The 22,351-nt window shown below is 47.5% G+C and overlaps 3 protein-coding genes across 6 annotated transcripts in view; 2 read left to right on the top strand and 1 right to left on the bottom strand.

Annotated features, from left to right (window-relative positions):
* The window catches only part of NPRL3 (NPR3 like, GATOR1 complex subunit), a 36,090-nt gene extending 22,385 nt beyond the window's left edge, over positions 1-13,705 (bottom strand). The window contains exons 1-5 of one of the 4 annotated variants that reach the window (XM_072348733.1): positions 13,510-13,697; positions 12,173-12,242; positions 8,388-8,426; positions 4,645-4,774; positions 930-1,004 (exon numbers count right to left, since the gene is read on the bottom strand). In XM_072348733.1, the coding sequence (XP_072204834.1) occupies positions 930-1,004; positions 4,645-4,774; positions 8,388-8,426; positions 12,173-12,242; positions 13,510-13,627 (432 nt within the window). In that variant the 5' untranslated portion in view covers positions 13,628-13,697. Of the gene's footprint in view, positions 1-929; positions 1,005-4,644; positions 4,775-5,133; positions 5,144-8,387; positions 8,427-12,172; positions 12,243-13,509 lie in introns of those variants that run through there. The other 3 variants (XM_072348734.1, XM_072348736.1, XM_072348735.1) reach the window with 3 other exon arrangements.
* Positions 13,706-17,069: 3,364 nt separating this feature from the next.
* LOC140258513 (hemoglobin subunit pi) lies at positions 17,070-18,252 on the top strand. The gene is made up of 3 exons (XM_072348843.1): positions 17,070-17,164; positions 17,624-17,828; positions 18,124-18,252. The coding sequence occupies exons 1-3, from the start codon at positions 17,070-17,072 to the stop codon at positions 18,250-18,252; spliced, it is 429 nt and encodes a 142-aa protein (XP_072204944.1).
* Positions 18,253-20,274: 2,022 nt separating this feature from the next.
* Positions 20,275-21,194, top strand: LOC140258683 (hemoglobin subunit alpha-D). The gene is made up of 3 exons (XM_072349203.1): positions 20,275-20,425; positions 20,574-20,778; positions 21,019-21,194. The coding sequence occupies exons 1-3, from the start codon at positions 20,334-20,336 to the stop codon at positions 21,145-21,147; spliced, it is 426 nt and encodes a 141-aa protein (XP_072205304.1). The 5' UTR covers positions 20,275-20,333; the 3' UTR covers positions 21,148-21,194.
* Positions 21,195-22,351: the final 1,157 nt, after the last annotated feature.

Here is a 22,351-nt window from a genome sequence, read left to right on the forward strand (position 1 = left end):
CAATTGTCTGTTATTCAGGGGAGCACTGAATTAGAATATTCCATGTAATGGGAAAAAAAAATAGGTTCAAGGACTCAAAGCCAAATATTCCTTCTGATCCGGCCCACATAACTCCCGACCTAAGCGATACACCTTCCCAGAACCCAGAGCACAGCATCAGCACATGGAGATGACCCTCCAGGTCTGAATCCAAGCTAGCAAACCTTTACTGGAAAGTGTGATGGCTCTAGAGTGCACAGAGCAGATTTCTGAATGGCTCTGCACTGAGCAAGCTTCAGCTAACCAAAGCCATGACAAGGCCCTAGCTCACAAAGCTGGCCACAACACGCCACTGTCTGTGTGTGCTGCTGCCTCTGATTCCGAGCAGAACTGGACACCAAGATCAAAGTTGCACGGAGCCACAAAGGCCCAGCAACGTGCTAGTGCATTACAATGGATCTGGACCAATTCTGGGCAGAAAGAAAACAGAGAACAGCATCTGGTACACAGTGCAGTAAGACACAGGCTGCCTTTAAACACAGCTAGCTTGGACAGGCTTCAATGTCACTGTCAGAAAAATCACAGCAGGTTACCATTTCACAAATCACAAATGAAAAGACATAAGCAAGATTTGCAACAGAGGTCATCTATAATTTGCAAAGCGATATCTTGCAAACCTCTGACTATTTAAAACAAAACAATAAACCAGTTCTAGAGTATGTCCTGAAGAGAACAACTGTGCTTGAGCTATATAGAGCACTGGGCTGGAAACATTTCCCACTTCTCAGTGTCATATTCTACACTGTTTAGTTTTGTTGTTTGAAATGAAATCCTCCAAGTGAAATGAAGCACTGAATGTTTTAAAAGAGACTGCTGGAACATGAGCCCACTGCGTTCTGTTACACAGCTGAGGTGCATCCCACTCCCCAGTGACAAGGGACAGTCCTTACCCTTAGGGCAAACACAACATTGAAGAGGATCATGGTGGGCATCTCTCTCTTTGGTGAAGGATCCGTTTTGGATACCTGAAAAAGATTTAGAAGAAATTCCATAGGTTTGTGTGCTTTGGAACCAGTAATGAAGGGAGAAAAAAGAGAGAAAGGAAGAAAAAATGAAACCACAAAAGCCTCAATCAGTCAAATAAGAGTCTGCTGAGAGGGCAGACAAATCCAATTACAACATCAAAAAATGACTTGCAAAAAATAAAACTGTGTTGTTGTTGTTTTTTTAATTAAAGTATCACAGTTGTTCTACGTTTTCCAAGAAGCTGATAAAGCATTTTGGTCAGAACAATAGGAGTGTGTATCAGTTACGATAGCAATCTTGGAGATGTCTTGTATTGCGTCTTAGTACCATTAGGGGCCTACACAGAGATTTTCCCCAGCACAATTGTCATATACTGTTAGCAGAGAAAATTTCTCACCCCTGTCCACATCTATTTCTCTCTTCTTAAAGGTCCCCCAAAGCCTCCATTCAGGCTGCATCAAGATTAAAACCATTGCTTTCATCTGAACAACTATGCTGTAGAACTGCCCTATTCAATCACACGTACTATCACAGAGGGTTGGTTTACATTCCTGCAGGATTTCAAACACATTCTCCATACCCCCCTCCATATTCTTTCTGCTTCCAAGTGCCATAATCCTTAACACATGCACAGGATTTCTTCTGGGGAGGGCCTGAGGAAGTCAAGCCAAGCAAGCTGAATTTGCACGTCCAGTCCTAACCCCTCTGAATGGGCTGATCACCACCACAAGATGGAGCACAGAATCCAGAGCCCATTCCTGCCTTCCCAAAGCTCCTGATGAACATCCAGTCCACCCTGAAGTGAAAACAACCTGAGCAGTCACCTAACCTAATATTCTGCCTCTACCCAACGAATGTCCTCCCAGAGCTAATGCGGTGCTGACAAAGGGCAAAGGCAGTGAAGCCACATCCAGCCTTCCTGACAAACACTGAGCACCAGCAACCGGCAGCTCACAGGTGAACTCTTGGAACCTGAATGCTTTCACTCAGTGGTCTTCAAAATCAGAGGAAGTGAAAGTAGTAACACACGTATTTGTGCTTCTAAACTGTAAGTGAAGATCTATCAAGCAGACAGAGACTGGAGGGGTAGTAAAATCACCTTGCTGTGCCCATGTGTTCTCAGGCTACAGGTTCTAAGACGCCTCGTGAACTTCAATAAAGATCTAAAAGCATTTATGTGCAGGGTCTGATCCTTCCTTAAAATCAAAGAAACCACCACAGTTAACATCATCTGGAATTGAAGTAATTTTCACCTCACCTCTTGTGCAAGAAAAAAAAGAATAGAACACTAAGATGGAACAGAAAATGGCGAAAGAATCTGAAGAACAGAATCACATAAAAGGCAGTCTGACACCTGCAGTTAAATACTGGTGCTCTTGTAGTTTCTGAATCTCATATAAGGAAGAATTTGCTGAGCTGTCCTGTGCAGTAACTTACTGCAGTACAAACACCAAGGAAATTCAAACCAGAGACTGTCAGGCTACTCCAGTCACTGCTGCACCGTGGGGAAGGAAAGAAACAATCTAGCTTCTTCCTAACTGCCAAAGGGTCCCCGATTTAGACCCAAATGAAGCAGCAGATATGGCTGCCACATCCAGAACATTCTGGAAACTAGAAAGTTCTAGGGTGCCTGCTGGGGTGATAAGACACACCCAAGAAAAAGATCCTATTAGAAGCAACAAGAAGGTGTTTCCAGCACTCTGTCATGTTGTTTATTTACCCAGATGCAATTTCATTTAGACAAATTGGTAACGAAGTGAAATTTCATGAAATTATGATAAAAGTGACTACAAAGCAGAGAGAACGTATAACATGTGGTGAACAAATGCAAATATGACTTTTCAAATTCATTCGGATTCACAACACCGCATTTAGGAAGTTGTGCCTTCTGGACAACACTGGCAAAACAAATGAATCCAGTACTGTGAGAGAGAAGGCCACTGCTGTCAGGGCCCCGAGGGCACCAAAAGGTCTCAGTGGCACTCACCAGCACCACTTGGGTCCCCACCTCAGCCCATGGCCCAGAAGCCATGCTTAGGCTCAGTCTGGGCCTTCAATCGTTGTGTGCATATCCTCAGCCCTGTCTAAGGATGGCCCCTGGACCTATGTTGTGGTAGCTCCTCTCCTGGACGGACCCCACCAAGTACACGGCAGCCTCATCCTCCAGCCCTGCCTCTGGTTCCATCTCCCTTTGCTCCTGGCTGGGCTCCCTGGACGGACCCAGGGCATCCTGAGGGGTTGGTGACAGACCACTATGACCAGACCCACACCTCTGTGTCCCATCTGGGGAGGGTGCTGCAGGTGTGTGATTGACCAGACAGCAATGCAGAGGGTCCAGAACACCCCCCCTCTTCTCTCCTATTTTCCTTAGTTCTTTTCTCCATCACTTCACAAAGCCTCACACACACTGAGATGGGCTGTAGGAGTTTCTTTGACAACACCACAAGGTAACATCTTGTCTCTCTGCTAGCACCATACTATTAGCTGTATGAGCCTGAGCTAGAGCCATGAATGCCAGAACAAGAAGTTCCTTGCAAACCTGCTTCAGCTTCCCAGCATCTGACCAACTTGCTTTCCCCTACCAGCACACTTTTTGTGCCCTAGGGTAAGTGGGCACTGCTGTTCTAAGCACAGACTAGGCTTTCTGAAGTACTTGCACAGCTTGAGGGCACTTGAACTCCATCTTCCAAAGCATCTTAAACATTGGAGCACTGAGCCTCAGTGATACTCAGTCACATTTCCTGTAGGTTCAAGAATGAGTTTCGGAAGTGGAACACCAGCAGCTTTTGATGCTTGATGCCAGCTTCTTACTTGGATGAAAGTAGTCCTACAGCAATCCGATCCTCTAAATATCAAGCAGCAGTTGCCAACAATCTGTTTGCACCTCTAATTATAGATAGAAAGGAGGACAGAATTGGCAAGCAGATCTTTGCCTGAAAAAAAACTGAACGGTTTTGTAAATTTGATGAAAAATGAGATGAAAGCAGTTCAGTGGTACAGATTAGTGTTGTATTCAGAAATTACCAAAGCCTACTTCATTTTCACAGTCTGTCAGGAAGAAAGAATGGGAAAGGGATTATTTTCCATATAGGACCACGCAAATTCTTTCCTAGAGTTAAGCAGGGCCTTCTCCATAAGCTGGGTGGCAACTGCTTTCATTCCAGTCAGCTGAAACCTGGGCCACAAATCAAGGTCTCAATACAAACAGCAGCTTGAATTCATCCATGAGTAATGTCAGACCTCCTTCTAACATTTGTGAGGGTTTAGTTTTGTTCGGTTGTTGTTTTTTTCTTTACTGCCGCGCTAATTGGTGATGCTGAAAACCCACCTTGCAACAACCAGCATCATAAGAAACATGTTTTTTGAGGTGGGTTGCTTAATGCTACTTCTCTTTACGCACACTGCTTTTCTTAAGTAACCGGATGGGCTTTTCTGGGAACCACTGGCTCAGCTTCCTCAGTTTGCCACTCACTGTGGTTATCTGGAAATACATACAGACAGCTCCGAGCGTTGTGAAGAATCAGAGATCAGGAAGGAGCAGGATCAAAAGAGAACATAACCATTATGAATGTTAAGTCCCCTAACTAAGATATACAGCTGGAAAAGGAAGCATGACTGCAAGCGGATCTCTTACCATACCTGCCCAAGGGCATGTTGAAGCAACGTAGGGTGGCCAACAAAGCGAACGTTATCAATCTTCAGCTCAAATTTTTTGCCACACATATCTGACTTTGTAGCCAAAATTGTTGCCAGGATGACATCGGAAAACCTTGGGGAGCAGAAACAGAAGTTATGGCAGTTGTCAAAAAGCACACCCCTCAAACGTTCCTCCGGACACAGATTTACTTAATTTGTAAGGGTTTTTTCAATACTGTGTCTAAATTACTGTACCTGGAGTACACCAATTATGGAAAATTAAGAATCCCTTAATTACATCTTTCCGATCATCACAATTATCAAACACGAAGCATTCAAGACAAAGACTGCAGGGTCATGCTTATTTAAGTACATGCTCAGCAAAATACATTGGAAAGATTAGATGCAGTTTGTTTAAATATAAAAACAGATCGAGTTAGCCATTGCCTGGATTTAGCTGCAGGTTAATGAACTTACTAAGCAACTACATACCAAAACAGCCTGTCACTCAAGCACGACAAAGACCTTTAAGCCACCCACTGCGACAGAGGGGAAGGCAAGATAGAGCTGATTCAAATAGAAGAAATATATATGCTACGCTTGTCCCTCCTTTTCAAACCTAACCTCATAAAAGTTACTTCACTTAACAGATCTCAGGCTGCAGTCAGATGCCCAGTGGCACCCTTCTGAGAGCTGCATGCCATCACCTGGGCTCATGTGCTGCACTGAACCAAGACAAAGTCATGGCAGAGGGCCTTCCTCGGTGCCCACCTTGCTGCAGTGGGATTGTGCTGCTCTGGAATTGTGATGGGAAGAACACAGCCATGAAACGGGAAGGCAAGTATCTACAAGGAGTCTGCCAAATAAAACACATCCACAGCTGCAAAACTGGGTCAGAACTGCAATGTGATAGGGAAGGAGTCTGCAACTACTTTCTGATGATTACACAACATTGGCCTGGTCTTTAAAAATACTCCTTTTCCTCAGGGCATCCCCTGAGACTGCAGAGCTCAAATCCATAGGAAAGGGGACCTCAGTAAGCTGCCAGGGGAAGCTCTTTGTTGCAGGATGGGTGCAGTGTAAGGTTTGAGATTAGCAATGCCCTTTCCTCGTCTGATTTCTCTGAGTCCCATTTTACCAAATGGATATCAAGCCAGCTTCTGATGAGACCAGCTTTTTTAATCATGGCAATATTTATTTCAGTTTCTTTATTTACACTCACGATGTGCGTCCCTGTCAAACCACCCCCTGCACCGTGCACTTATCCCAGATAACACAGTATATCACTCAGAGAAAAGGGCAGACATGGGTGTGTTCCACACCCACCTTATCTCCCGGCCACAAACAGGCCCTCAGTGCCCACAGAAGTAGTCAATGTACCACATTCCTGCTTTACTCTGAGTGAATTATGGTGCACTGCAGAAACTGAGACAAATGCACAGACGAGTTTTTCGTGTGTATCCACTTGCATATGACCCAGGGGCTATTTTTTCATCAGACCTACATACACTGAAGGTGTAGGATAACACGGGGCCTTTCTGAGCAGACAAAGCCTCTGACACATGTAAAGTCATCCTGACCATAGTTGGCTGGTGGAAAGGGCAGCTCCATACAAACTCTTCCAAATCTCTGTCTGCTGTGCTCCAAACAGGATGCCCAGCACAGCTGAGGGCTAGCAGAGAGAAGGGGATACAGGGCACAGACCCCTGGGGCACTGAGCCAATGCTCCTCAGCCACTGCACTGGGCTGGGTTGAACAACACACTGAGTTGGTAAAGAGAAGGTAACACTTCGTCAGGCTGGGCCTGGCTTGGCAGTCCCTGGTGATCACATTTGAAATAGGAAAGAAAGTCACCAAGACAGCAGCAAGCTTCCCCTGTTCTTTCTGTCCTGCTCTGCTGTGTCAGTTAACAGGCTCATCGTGGAGCCAGGCAGACTGTAAGAGCAATGGATCAAAAATGAGCATCTGCCCTGTTAAGTGGAAGCAGGAGGGCAAACTAGGAAGTGCCTGCTTGCTGGTAATAAATGAGTCACTTCCTTCCCTCAGCCTTGGCAAAGGGCATCTTGGGAGCTGGAAAACCAAACTTGATTACAATGACTTACACCACTCTTAAGATTTGACTTTGATGTGGAATTACAGCAACAGTTACTTCCATGCAGAACCGTGGTGCCGAACAATTCAGCAGCTCCACAGGAGAGCTCATGACACTGACATCCACCATCAGCATGACTCTGCATTTGGCTCGGTAGGGAGCAGCAGACCGAAAGGTTAATTTTGTAAAGCCTTCCCTATCTTCTTGCTGGCTGGAACCTCTTTCTGGGAGAATGCTTCAACAGCAGCCAGGTGACACGCTCAGCATATGTATAACCCTCATGACAGGTCGCAGGGCTCCCACCTGATGGCACCTCCAGAGCAACCTGGACTCCAGACACGTTCTCCTGGTCTGACAGCCTGGATTCATTGGTGTGGTTGCTTGATCCTACCTCTCACTCCCCAAAACCACTGCACATGATTTATACTTTTCTCAGGCCCCTGGATGACAGGGAGGTTGAGGGACAGCAGATATGTCACTCCCATCATTTTATCTCAGACAATAAATATTTTAGTTTGGGTATTTTAAAACTGGCTTTCTAATCTCTGTAGTGCATTACTGTGACATAAAAACATTAACTTACTGAAGCCCTCAAAGCAGATTAGGTTTCACAGTCAGGTTGTAATAGTCCCTTCTTGTGCCCCAGGATTAGCCTGAGCACCGTGATTCTAGAAGGGAGCAAACCCTTCCTGCGCTAAGGAGTTCAGCAGGCAGAAACTAAAGACAAAAAGCAGAAGTTTTGATTTGCCCAGAATATCCCACTGCTCCTATCATGAGCTCAACAGAGTGCACAGCCACAGCACACGGTCCTGCAGGATGACACAAACCACACCAATGCAGCCTGCCTGCTGCCACCAGCACCTCCTCTGGAACTGACACAGCTGAAACAACAGCGCCTTTGCCTTAGCATGCGGGCAAAAGGGGGAAAGGATCTCATACAGATCTTCAGTGTTTCCCCAAGGATGGATAATCACTTTTAAGGTGCCACAGAAATTCAAAAGTTCTTCATAATTTTCAAATTACAAAGAATTTGTATTTGAGGTAAGGCAGAGGGGGAGCTGACTATCTAGGTGACCATCTTTATGCTACTCAAGGACTAGAAATGTATTTTAACTCTTTTGGGCCCTTGGCAGAGACAAGCCCTTTTCCCTCTGTGCGTTCAGGAAGGGGCTTTAAGGCAGTTGTCAGTTCAGCTTAGAAGGGCACCGGGAAGGAGCAGCTGCTCATAAACAGCTCTGCAACGAGCTCTGCATAATTATTGTGAGATTATAAATAGTTCAGTCACTCATCTGTACTTTTCGGTCATTGCTTGTCAGAAGGCAATTTGATTCAGGGCTCCTCGCTGGAATAACTACAAAGCTAAGGCTATTCTTGTTGCGCTCTTGGAGGATCACAAGTTTTCTCAGTGCATAGAAGGGACAGTACCACACTCATTCTGGTTACCCTACAGAAAGCACAGAAGTGTTAGTAGGTCCTCTGTAATTATCCTAGCATTAACTGTTAGCAATACGTTTCCTACAGACGCTGTGATTTAGCACATAATTGCCTCATCATTTGGCATCAAGTAGAAACCAGAAACAAAGCACACTGACAGGATGGTGAGAAAAGAAAGCCATTCTAGACAGAGGTGGTTGTTGAGAACGTTTGGTCTTACCCTGAAACCAATTGCTCATCAGTTAGAGGACATTGGTCTCTGAAATGGGAACATGGCCATAAACACAAAACAAAAACATAAAACGACAGAAAATAAATGACCAAGTACATAAAATACGAACAAAACAAAACAAAAAAAAAAAAAGAGAAAAAGATAATGTTAAAAACTAGGAGGATCTACTAAGAGTTAAACTCCTGTAAAGAAAACGATAAGTATTGAGAAAAGGCACAAGTTAATGGTAGGGGAGCTGCTGGGATGTGCTGCAGGTTGAGGTTGGTGGCATTTCAGTTCTCTCAGCAATGCTATGGCAACGCGCTCCCACAACCTGCTGCACGTATGGAATTGCATTCATTAAACTCATGTCATGTAGAACAGACAAACAAACACATAAACAACAACAAAATAACAGAAGAGGTTCCACTCTGATTTAAAGCAGATCCCAAAAGTCGGTTTGTTTCCTAGAGCATCGCCAGTGGTTTAAAAGGCTTTTAAAAGATTTACGCTGCCCACTGTAGAAAGGGGAGATCAAATGGAAACCTCCAACAATTACTTAATGTGGGAGACAGCTGATTTCCACTGGTCATATTGAGAAGGTAGAACAACCCTGGAGGATAAACCATACAAAGAGGGTGATATTACAGAAAGGGATGGATGGGTGACCGGAAAGGAAGAGGCTTACAGAAAGGAAGGCTTTCAGAACAAACAACAAGGAGAACACTGAAGTCCAGTGAAAGAGGAACAGAGGATATAGAAACATTACCACAGGAGAAAGACTGTTTGTTAGAAAGGGACATTCATGTCCTTGTTTCGTTAGCTTGGGTTTCTGTAACAAAAGTATTTGGCCAATTGATGACATCAATGCTGCAAAGCTTGCTAAATCTCTTTGGTTAAGTCAGTTGTTCCACTGAAAAATACACCATCTGGTGCAACACGTTTCTTGTTTTATGTGCATCTGCATTAGAATTTTTGCTATTGTATCCCCTCAAAAACAAACAAAACCTACAAAAGACATTTCAAACCAATTCAACGAAGCTTTATCTTCTGGCTTCAACAGAGCTAATGCACAACTTCATGTATTTTGGAGGAAAAAAAAGAGACTGGCAAGCACCTGCAATAGCTCTGAGGGGTATTTATTATTGGGATAGCACTCAGATCTGAAGGGTGTTTTTGTAGACAGCAAATTAGGGAAGTACGAGAAGAGGCCGGCATGGAGAACTGACAGGTTTCAACAGTGACAGATTTTTCTGAGCACCTCTCTGTTACATGGACACCCCCAACTCAGCTCGACCACTTGTGTTGCTTGACTTGCTTTTGAGAGGAATAAAAGATCTATGTTCCAAAGACTTGGAGTTACAACTCCGTGGGACAGAAATCAGTATAGCCAGTACACACCAGTAACCTGGAGGTAGGACTTCATGAATAGGCTGCAATTTTCTTTAAGTAACAAAGCAAATGAAGGCCAGGAAATTCATGTCTGAGGGATTCAAGAAATTCAATTATATATACAAAGATGGAAATGGAGAGTTATGGCACCTAACCTGATGTTATTTTCTGGAGCCGTAAGGAAATACTTACAGCTCAGCTGCTCCACAAGAGATCTGCTCACAAGTAACCATTCTGGCTTCCAACAGATTAAAATGTCATTAAGTCTAGTGAAAAACAAACTACTTCTTGCCTAATGTGAATTATCAGCACTCAGTTTATCTGTACTCAGTGTCTAAAGAGCTTTGGTAATTCCTTCTACTTGCAGGTGCTGCTGAAAAGAAGGATGTTTAGCTGTTGCATTAAATGCACCTGCAAGCTTCCCTTCTCCATTCCTGTGAGAGAAGATAGCTTTTTCAGTGCATTCACAGCACTGTGAATACGGGGTAGAAGCTTTTTTCATAAACAAAACTGAAGCAAACACAGTTTTGAAAGACTGAATGCAGACACACAGCTGTGTGAGCAAGACTAGTACTTCAGAGCAACAGTACTTCTCCCATTGCCCCTGTACCTGTGTGGCAGCTATTGTCACATCCATAGGGGATGATACTAAGGCATGTCCTTGATAACAGACCTGTGTTGGTGAACACCTCAATACCAGGTACATAAATATAAGGCTTATAAACCCCAGTAACCTCAAAAAACCACCAGGTGCAGATGGTGCAGGGTAGATTTGCGTGTGTTGCTGTGTAAGACGGCACAAACAGCAACTGCTTTTCTCTGAAGGCCATCGCTACAGAGGGGGATTTCTGTCTTAGGACTCTTTCACCCGGTGCTTTAGAACAGCCCAGATCCACTTGGTGGAGTGCCAAAAAAACTGATACTTTGTGCTTAGGAAACTCAGCTCCCTAAAAGCTCAATAGCTAATATCTGACCCAAGAGACCAGAGGGCTAGCCCTCCGCTACAATAAGACCATCTAACTCTTTGTTTAAGGCAGACTACACGTCAGGACGTTCAACCAACTCAAAACTACTTTCAGTAAAACACTGAACTGTGAGCAGTTGTCTCACCTGACCATAATTTGAGTGGTAAAATCTCTGCTTCTACCACGGCAGTCACCAACAGTGCATTACACAAATGCAGCACCACAGGCAACATCCACCAGCACAGCTCTGCATTGCATGTTTTGTCCAACCTCCCTACATGGTAGAGGCAGCAAGAATAGCTACGAGAAAGAAGCTGGCACACTGTCATAAATCTCTCTAGGGAAATACTAGAGCCAAGTGAACAGCAACCAACAAAACCCCTGAGATAACCACCAAACATTCACTGAGCCCTCCCAGGGTGCGTACTCAGCACTGCTCATGGACACTCTGAAGTGCCATTCAACAGATAGCAAATTCAAGAAACACATTTTGGTCTCGCTTCAGTTGTGCACTGTACCACACTGTGTTCCATGGAGATAAGACAGAACGCTGCAATTGAAGGTTTCAAAAATATCAGAAGATGTAATAGACACAAATGGCCTCAAGGAAGATGTGTTATTTCTGTTATAGTGTTTTCATAAGATCCAGTCCTGGAAAAATGTATGATCTTAACGAAGTTACTATCAGGGTTGGCTTTAATTTCAGTGAAACTGTTCATAGTCAGACTTTAGAACCAGCCTACGTTTTGCAACGTTGGCATCTGAATTGCCTTTTGGTTAAAAGCAATGACAACTTCTTCATTCACCTACCAGAGGATCTGCAACTGAACTACAGCCCAGGTTTGTCTCCTATCTGATAATGACACATTTAGAACACAGCAGATTTCAGATTTTCTCCCAACACCACTTCGAGGGTCCATGTCTATATATGTGCACACTGAACAACACGCCACCTGTGTTCAGTGCTTTTGTTACCCTCTAATTTCCCGCAGTCGAAAAACTCAGTCTCAGAGACCTCCTGAGACACTATTTCACTTCATGGACACAGACATCTACGTCCCCAGAAACAAAATTAGTTGTTCGGTAGTGCACAGCAATTCTGTATCACTGCTACATGAGCTAAAGAAGAACATGAGGCAACTGTGTAAGATGGCCAGTTACAGGGAGGTGGAGAGAAGTGGAATTTTGCCAAAGGATTAATGCTCCTGGTTCTGAAGGACTAGCCAGCACAACTCACCCAGAATACAGCAGACTCACCAGCATTCACTCGTGAGCCATTTCCCATTACCGAACGCTGAATTTCTCCCAGTTTGGCATTACAATATCCCTTTGCAGGTCTTCTGTGCACTACAAGGCAGTGCTAATGAAGGTAGGTAAGAAAAAAGGAGGCCATCTCCTCCTCGGTTTTAAAGTCAGACAAGGACATTTTCTCCCTACCTGGAGTCCCCATCTTGGTCCTCTGAGGTGTCACCAGAGCTATTCACCGCGTATCGACTCCGTGGTTTATCTGAGGCAAAGAATAAAGACAGTTTCCTCAGGTAGCAATCTGACAGAGTGCAGTAAGGTCTTGGTTTCATTGGTAAGGCTTTTGGTTTCCATTAACAAATGGAAGAAGCTTACATTTTCAAGGGACGTAGAGAAAACAAAAGCAATCAAAGGAACAGCCTTCCTGCCAAGCACCAGGGAACGATTCGTGTTTGCAGAACTATGCTGCAATTTAAGGAAGCAAAAATTAAAAACCCAATTCATTAATTTCTTGCTCATGTTTCAGGACAATGGAAATGTTCCAGAAGCCCCCTCTGCAGTGACACGTATCCAAATCTTTTACCAGCAAAAAGCTGGAGAGCGACAGGAGGGAAGCGGACAGCAAAGATTCTTTCCAGATTTTACTTATAAGGACAAAATGGGGTTAAAAAATGATTCTTGGTGAGAAAATGACTCACAGTCTTAAAAGGGGCATCAAATCTCACACGAGACACAAGGACTGCTGTGACGGGACGAGGGGAAATGGTTTCATACTAAAAGAGGGTAGATTTAGATTGCATGCAAGGAAGTTCTTTACAATAAGGGTGGTGAAGCACTGGCATGGGTTGCCCATAGAGGTGGTGGGTGCCCTGCTCCTGGAGACACTCAGTGCAAGGCTGGGTGGGCTCCGAGCACTGATGGAGCTGTGGGTGTCCCTGTTCATTTCAGGGGAGTTGGACTGTAAGGCCTTTAAAGGTCCGTTCCAATTGAAATGATTCTGTAACTCTGTGATTCTGTGTTATATGGCAGCTGGCAAATGATTCATGGGAAACAACCTCAGCGCTGGATAACAGACCGAGATTGCATACAGGGCTCACCTATCGCGTGCCTCTCATGATCACCTTGGTGTGTTCTCAGTGCCCAAACTGTTAAGTGTTCCTAGACACCAAACTCACACTGAAACTGAAAACTGATTCCAGCACTGCCTGGTTAGGTTTCCAAGCGGCGATGCTGAAATCCCACAGTACCGACCGTGCTAAGCCCTCCCATGCCCACTCTGGCTGTTCAGCAGCGCACAGCAAAGTGCAGGACAGAAACATCAGGGCTGGCTGCGCATGTGGACGTGGCTCCACATCTGTCACTGCAACCCAAGGCAGGGCTGTGCAGAATGGACAGAACTCGTAGAGCATCCCACACAGGAGGGTGCCACGCCGGCTCGAGCCGTGGGAAGGCCGGGGAGGGGCTGTCAGGACACGGGCCGGATCGCGGCCCTGCGGCACGGGGCGGCCCCGGGCCCGGCGCGCACTTACTGGCCTGGGCGGCGGGGTGCTCGGCGCCGCGCTGGAAGGGGAAGCGGAAGAGCAGCTTGTTGCCGCGGCTGCCCGAGCTGACAAGGATAACGCTGATGGGGCTGGTGCTCTCGCCCATACCGCCGCGCACAGCGAGCACCGCGCGGGCAACGACGCGGCTCCGCAGGAAAGCGGCCCGACCCGCTCCACTTCCGCTTCCGTGCCGCCGCCGGTTCCCGCTGCTGAGCGGCGGGGCGGAGCTGCGGGCTCGGCGCTGCCGGGCATCCCGCGTTCAGGGCCCGGCCTGTGCCCCCAGACAGCCAACAACGAACCACAGGATCCTTAGTGGGAAGATGCCGGGATCTTCGTGCCCCCAGCTCAGCCCAGCACCTCTCACACCCCACTCGGCACTCCCTCCTCAGCCAAGGGCTTACAGCTCAGCCCAGCGACTCCTGCTGCCCAGCTGCACTCCCACCATCAGCCCGGCATCCCCGGTTCAGATCAGTACCTCACATGCCTGTGCTCAGTGCACCGGATCAGCCTGGCACCACCAGTGTATTCCAACACGTCCATAATGCCCCTGGCACCTCACACCTCTCCAGTGTGTGCCCTCAAGGTTCATTCCCACCCCCTCCTACATGCCCACACACCCCTTCACTGTTTTCACATCTCCCAGTCTCCTCTGGTCACTTTGAGTCATTCATTTAATACAACTCCAGAACTACAAACCGTGTTCCCCTGGCAGCCCCTTTTGGCTCATTTGTCTTATTGTGTGTCCAGCTGAGATCAGAAAACTATCAGCAATGATGTCAGAGGATGGCCCGGGTTTTTCACACAAGTTTACCCGTATTTGATAGCAATATTTAGATATTTGAACGCTCCGAGATATCCCCACTCTGGATTTTTCTCTGCAGGATTCTTCCCTTGGACCTCAGGCAGAGATGGGTGGTTGGGGACTGAAAGGGAGATGAGCACCCGCTGTGAGGGCTTAATCTGCACAGCCATTCTCTGCCAGGCAGGTGATAACAATTGTAGCAAGAGACGCCGTCATTGAGGGGAGAGAGTTGTTGGTGAGTGATTAAAGAGCAGCCCCGTTATCACAGCAGAGCATTCATCGTGCCCCAGTGCGGGGCAGCTCGGCTAGAATCTCCCAGTATGTCTGCTTCATGTCCTTCAATAGGAAAACTGCAGTCATATTTGTCATTTCCAGCTCTTGGAGATGAGTTAAAGCAAAGCTCTAGAAAGCTGCAAGCTCTTTGAGTGCTGGTAGGAAATGAAAGAATAAAGCCAGGATATAGATTCTGCTTTTAGGTTTTCCAAAACGTAATGCACCCAAACTCTTCAGAAAGTCCCCTGAGAGAGAGGGAGCTCCTGCACAGAGCAAAGGCCCATTGGGACAGTTACCCCATCTCACAAAGGTACAACTGTTCATTTAATGGACTGGAAATTACAATCCTGCTTTTATAATGAGCAAAGAGGCCTGTTGCTGACTTCAGCTGACAGCCTGCTTTGGGAGCGGGATGAAAAGACAAACCTACGTTAGTACAAAAAACCACTTTTCTCATTTGCTCTGTGCTTTGTTCCTGCAGGACGTGGCAGGACGGGCAGCCCCAGGGCCAGGATGCTGTGCAGCAGGACTATGTCACCTTTGGGCTGCTCTGGCTATTGCGATGGTGCAGGAGCAACTCTTGGAGAATGAATCCAAATTCAATAAAGATTTCAGGTTCATACAGAAACCAACAAGCCTCCAGTGCAGGCATCACCCTGATCTTCATGCCTACATAGACCTGATCTTCATGCCTACATAAACAGTTGGCAGCAAAATGGGAAGGAGTATTGCTGGCATCTGCCTGGCTGTATCTGAGTCACCAGGACTTCCCTCAAGCACTGTCAGCAGAGTTTGGAGCACAGCCATGCAGTGGGCGATGTAAGAGGCAGTGCTTTCAGAAGGAGACAACAACAGCATTATTTACAAAGTATTTTCCTATTGGAAACTGCACGTGCTTTTTAAATGCATGGTAATTAGAGATGATAGATACAGTTTCTCTCAATTCCTCCATCCATTTAAGCTATGTGAACTGAATACAACATTTTCCCGTGTAAAGTGTTTAGTGCCTGTCGTGTCAGCAGGGCAGCCACATCTGGAGCACATTGCCTGCAGCCACTGGTAGTGCTGTGAAATGCAAACACATCCTGATAAGGAATCTGGCTTATACATATCAACCTGTTCAGCACAAGCATGCAGTGCTATTTGGGAGAAGAACATGATCTGATACATGCCCATGCCATCAGCTTAGTGTGCTCTGCTTCTGAGGTTTAACGGGGTGGCAGAGGGACTCACCTCTGCTTCATGTGCTGGCACAGTATTCCCCAAGCATTGGTAGCAGCCATCTCCAGCTGGGTGTTTCCTTGATACTTTGCCCACTTAGCTGTGATTACAGACCTGTGCTGGCCTTTCTTTTACTCATTTGGCCCGTCACCCATCACATGTGTCCATGCACTGAAGACACAAAACTTCTAGCACAGGTCCAGGCTTTGTGTGCGTAGCCAGCATGCAGCACAGTGCATCCCAGCACTGTCTGGGGTGCTGAGGGCTATTTCACAGCACAAGGGACAACTGGCTGTAAGAATCACACAGCTACAAATCAAGGAGATGCAGTGTGAGGCATTTAGTGGTGCAGCTCAGATCTGTAACAGAGGGAACTGCAGATTAAGGAAACAAACTGCTGGGAAATATCAGTGTTACCATCTCAGAAGCACTCAGCAATTTGAGATCTGTGAATGGTGAGGAACTGTGCACGTCTGACTGGGCTTTCTCCCATAACCATGCTTCTTCTTAGTACTATACTTGATTTCATAAGCTCTCCCTCCCTGTATCCATATGAATCATGACTGCTGGTGCTGTATGTAGCAATATCAGTAGTGGAGTCAGTCCCTAACTCTTTGCAAGAGGCCAGTGAATGCCTGACAGTGCTGGAACACGTGCCAAAATCTCCAGTGTTTTCCACGGAATCAGGGTCTCCCCCTCATCCCGACCCTGAGCTGCACATATCCCATCTGTCCATAACACTACCTAAGAAGTACTGAATATGCAATACTAGGCCATGCATTGGCCATTTGTATTGGAGGTATTATGATGTGGCCCGGAAGGACCCAGTCTGGTGCGCACATCTGTGAAGCAAGGTGACAAATACAAATTATTGTCCAAGCTTCTTAGTTTGCTCAAGATCCACTTAAAGACATGTCCTAATCACTATAATATCCCAGCACTATCTCTCTGTTCATATGTGCCTGGTCAACTTTTTCAGGCCATGCAGCCAATGCGTGTTAAGAAGCAAGAAGCTGATAACACCAGCAAACCAGGAGGCCAGTGCACTGACCCTTACTGAAATGGGCTTTGTTTCACAGGGAGATAAGGGTCTCCCACCTCCATGGGTGGGCCTCTGGAGTGACCAATGAGTGTGGACAGACGCCAAGGCCCGCTCTCCTCTTCTCCTTTATAACCAGGGCTGCAAGGGCACTTAGCACAACCTGCTCTGGGTGTTCACTGAAGGGAGCCTGAGCCAGCACTCTCCTGCACAATGACACTGACCCAAGCTGAGAAGGCTGCTGTGACCACCATCTGGGCAAAGGTGGCTACCCAGATTGAGGCCATTGGGGTGGAATCACTGGAGAGGTAAGTGACCCACAGCACCCACCCAGAGGGTGCCTGCTCTGACTTTGCTGTTACGATGCATCTTGCTTCAGTGCTGTATGAGTGAGACTCATACAGTCGTGTTAGGATTGATGAGAACTGCTTGATGAGCTGTATGTTTTTTAACATGAGGGTGTTGGTTTGTTTTATTTTTCTAAATTCTACTAAATTCTGATAGATGGCTTCAACATTTTACAGCAAAAGAAGCTTTTTTAACCATTCCACGGGTTTGCTGCCCATTATAGTAATTGAGAAGAATTCATAGCTTGGAGCCCTAGGGAGAAATTCAAAGTCATTTAGACTCGGTGTCCTGAAATAGAGTTATCACTACTAGCAAATGAACTTAAACCACTGGGACTCCGAGTACCATTCATACCAATCCTGGTTCATTCAGCTTATAGCTTTACCACTGCTGAACTTTGTTGTTTCGTTCTCCTCCAGGCTTTTTGCCAGCTACCCTCAGACGAAAACCTACTTCCCTCACTTTGACCTCAGCCAAGGCTCCGTTCAGCTTCGTGGTCATGGCTCCAAGGTCCTGAATGCCATTGGGGAAGCTGTGAAGAACATCGATGATATTAGAGGTGCTTTGGCCAAACTCAGCGAGCTGCATGCTTACATCCTTCGGGTGGACCCAGTGAACTTCAAGGTGAGTGGGAACATTTTCTGGGGTGAAAACTACCAGTCACAGAAACTAGAGGCCACAGGTCATTTAGACTAAAGGGAGCTTGATCCCTGACTGTGTGGTACAGCCTCGTGCTGCTGCTGGTTCCCCAGATGGTTTTTAACCTGAGACTGGATCTTCTAGCAAACCATCTGGTCCAGTTTAAGCTGTTACCTGGTTGGGACATGGATTTTTTTCACTCTGGAGCATGCTGCAGACTCTTAGATTGGTATCTGTTACTGATTACAATGGATTTCATCTTCTTTTTTTTCCATTTCAGTTGCTTTCCCACTGTATCCTGTGCTCCGTGGCTGCCCGCTATCCCAGTGATTTCACCCCAGAAGTTCATGCTGCATGGGACAAGTTCCTGTCCAGCATTTCCTCTGTTCTGACTGAGAAGTACAGATAAATGGCTTCCACACTGTGTTAGGGGCTTGCACCCATGGCACACAGCAGCTGCCAAGTTCTGGGGTATTCTTCCTATGCAGTCCCCTCAATTCCCCTGTGCAGAGGCTCAGCCATCTGCAGACCACAATAAATAATTCAACCGTGATCTATGGTCTCTGTGCTTTCATCTTTCATATTCCACCTACACCTTAGTGTTTAGCAGAGTGTATGGAAACCACTAGATAATACAGAAGGGAAAATACTAAGCTGTGTAAGTTCACATACGCAATGAGAATAACATACTGCTGAGCAGAAGCCCAGAACAGGCTAGAGCCTGTGACTATTGCTGCTTGCAGTTCAGAAGCTACGTCAACCAAATGTAAAGCTGATCAGGAAACGTTCTTTTACCCTGCTAGGATAATGAACAGACCCAGACTTCTCATTTAGACTCTCCAAAATCCAGCACAGCCTGCTCTGAACAACAGCTGCATTGCCAAATGATGTGATGTGCACGGGGCAATGGTGTGTATTGACTCTGTGTGCTCTTCTCCAAAGGGTCTGGACAAGGTGAATTCCTTAGGCTATCACACCTGCTTAGTCCCACCTGTTTGGTAAAGGGACCCTCCCCTCAGCTTGACATTTCCTATATGTATATCAGGAACTTTGCATGCTTTTGAAATCTGGGAAGACTAATGGCCCCTGGAGATCAATAATGATATCTGAGGGACCAAACTTCCCAGTGTTTAGCATTCCCCTGAGGGGAATGCATGGACCTTCCATGCCTCCTGGCCAATACCCCAGATCTCAGCTGATAAAAGATACTTGAATTTCTTTGTTTGCATCCTTGTTTCCCCTTCCAAAGTACGTCCAAGACTTTACAGCTGTACACATCACCTGTTCACACACACACAAAACACCCGGAGTGTTAGAACAGCTTGAGATTCAGAAGCCCCTCCTTTGTTTGTTGGTGTGCTCTCTACCTAAGTGATCCACGTGTTATGGGCAGGCCAATAACTGTGATATCATCCTGTGCATCTTGGGAGGTGTCTATGTCTAAGGGCTGAGTGATTCCAGCTTGATTTACTGAGCCATATCCCTGCTCTTCCAGTGAGATCCTTACCAGGTTACCCTCGCTGCTCATGCAGGTCTCAGAAGACTTTTGACATGAAAAGATGTGTGCAAAGCCTCAAGCAAACAAGCATGAATTGTCACTAAAAGCTGCAGTGCTCATCTCGTTTACAAAATGTACGCACTGTATTTGGGCTGAGGGGAAGAGAGATAAGATGTGAAAGTTTTAAACCACTGAGCTGATCTAAACCTGCTGATGTTAAGCAGGGCACCTTCTGTGAGCAGTAAGTTTTTAAAGCATCCTATCTTGGTGGGTCACAGGGTAACCTAAATGTTTAAATCAACGATTTACAGTGTAGGTCAGCAGCCCTAAGCTCAAATTTGTATCAGTGATTTCATGCAGAGGCTCAATGAGGGATATGACAGATCCCAACCATTGCATGCCCTATGGGATGTCCTGTCTTATGGAGAGCAGCAGGAGAACACACTGGGATGGGAACAAGGCAATAAGTCCAGGCCTCATGAGCAAGCAGGTGTGGACTTTGGATAGACCAGGTGCCAAAAAAGGAGGTTCTTCCTCATCCAGGTTTCTCTGGGCTGCTGCAGAAAGATGATGGCAGCACACAGAGGGCAAAGGTGGCACGGGAGGGGAGCAAGCCCAGGGGCTCCTTGTTTGGAGAGTGGCTGCCAACTGCAGGGTGCAGCCTTGATGCATGCCTTCCCCCAGCCCTGCGAGGGGCTGCCTGGGATCCCCTGTGCATGCAGTGCAAAGGGCCTATCCAGCTGGCAGAGCAGGGCAGGGGAGGGTAGGACAAGGCAGGCAGGACAGCAGTGCCCCCTCAGGGCCCCCTCTGTGGGTGTCAGGGCCCCCCAAGGCACCGCCGCTCCCTGCTCCCCGCATTGCACGGCCACGGCCCCTCCGTGTGGATAAGATAAGGCCGGGGCGGGTGTACAGGGAGCTATAAGAGGTCGGCCCCACAGGCTCCTCCACCACACCTTGCTACCAGCCACCAGCCCGCCCCATCAGCTGCCACCATGCTGACTGCCGAGGACAAGAAGCTCATCCAGCAGGCCTGGGAGAAGGCCTCTTCCCACCAGGAGGACTTCGGAGCTGAGGCTCTGCTTAGGTGCGAGCCAGGCCCAGGGGCACCTGGCAGGGTGGGAACTGGGGAGTGGGAGCCAAGGGGTGCGAGCTGGGTCCCGGAGTGCTGGGGTGTGTGGGCTGGGCCAGGGGGAAGTGTGGGGCAGCAGAGCTGACCAGCCTCGTTCCGGCAGGATGTTCACCGCCTACCCACAGACCAAGACGTACTTCCCACACTTCGACCTCTCACCCGGCTCTGACCAGATCCGTGGCCATGGCAAGAAGGTGTTGGCTGCCCTGGGCAACGCCGTGAAGAACATTGATAACCTCAGCCAGGCCATGTCTGAGCTCAGCAACCTGCACGCCTACAACCTGCGTGTTGACCCTGTCAACTTCAAGGCAAGCAAAAGCCTGGGTCTGGGGGTCCTGGGGGTCCTCAGGTCAGGGAGTCTTGGGGTTACAGGGTCCTGGAGGTCTTGGGGTCAGGGTGTCCTAGACTAAAGGGGTCAGAGGGTCAGAGGGTCCTGGAGCCCTGGGGTCTTGAGCTGGAGGCAAGGGGTGCTACCAGAGCCATGATGGGGGGACAGATTGGGGCTGAGAGCCCTCCACAAGGGTACTGAGCCTCTGTTTGCCTTGCAGCTGTTGTCGCAGTGCATCCAGGTGGTGCTGGCCGCACACATGGGCAAAGACTACACCCCTGAGGTGCATGCTGCCTTCGACAAGTTCCTGTCTGCCGTGTCTGCTGTGCTGGCTGAGAAGTACAGATGAGCCACCATCTACAACTTCAAGTCTTCAATAAAGACACCATTGCTGCAGCACTGTGTCCATGTGTGCTGGGTCTGGGGACAGGGCACAAGGGTCCAGGGTGGGCTGGGGCAAACTCAATGCTTCCCTGCACCCCTTGGGAGGGAGGGAGGAAGGAAGATGCCAGCAGGTCTGGCATGGGGCCTGGCTGGTTAAACGTGATCCTGAAGCTGGTAGCAGGACTCTGAGGACGCAGCTCAGTCTGCACCTTCCCATGCCTGCAAACCTACTTGGGGTGGGTGAAGCCAAATGTGTTTTCTTTGAAAACCTTGAATGATTTTCCATGGGGAAAGGATTGCCATCTCCTGGCAATATCAGCATGGCTGTTTAGGACATGACTGGGAAGCTGTGGGAGCTAAATGCCCACATGGATTCTGTGGGCAACCAAACAAGCTCATAGAATGAAAAAAAATCCACTGTAAACCATGAAGTACAAACACCTTTCATAGCCTCAAGTCCCTGAGCCTCAACTCTCTAGCAGCTGCCTAAGAAGGGCCCTTCCACTCCTGCCTCTGTGCTTGTCATCTGGAGGGGGTGCTTTAGATCTGAGGGAGGTGATGGGTTATAAGATAGTAAACTAGCCCTGGGTTTGCTCTGTGCTGCGACCAGAGGAATTGAAGGTTTGTGAGGAATGAAGGGAGCTGCACCAGGGAATCAGCACCTACTTTGGTAGGGAGTCCCCATGCCATGCCCTGCTCCTGTGAGCACAATCCCAAACATGCAGTGTTTTTCCTCCATACCCCGAAGCACTGTCTACATTTCAGCGTGTCTGTGTTCATTTGCACCCAGTTATTCCTGTGCCTTCAGTTTGAGAAGCTCTCCTTCCTTTGCAGTTTGCCCCACTGACGTGTGCACGGGCAGCAAACACAGCCTCCCCAGCATCTGCTTCCCAGAAGAGCAGCCCCCCTCCTCCACTCTTCCCCTCCTCCTGTGCTCTGACATGGTGCCAGGTCAAGCTAATCTCCCCCAGACACAAATGATAAGAACTGCTGGAAATGGAGGAAACATGGGTGTAAACTGTCCCCCCCCTCCCCCCTTCCCCCACCAGCTCTCGAACCTACTGGAACCACTACAACCATTTTCACCTTTCCAGCCTTCCTTATCTTCATCCTTCTCACCTTCCTCCTCACCTTCACCACTTGGACACGCAGAGCTCACTGGGGGCCTC

The sequence above is a fragment of the Excalfactoria chinensis genome, chromosome 14 (genome assembly GCF_039878825.1).
Source record: "Excalfactoria chinensis isolate bCotChi1 chromosome 14, bCotChi1.hap2, whole genome shotgun sequence".
Lineage (NCBI taxonomy): Eukaryota > Metazoa > Chordata > Aves > Galliformes > Phasianidae > Excalfactoria > Excalfactoria chinensis.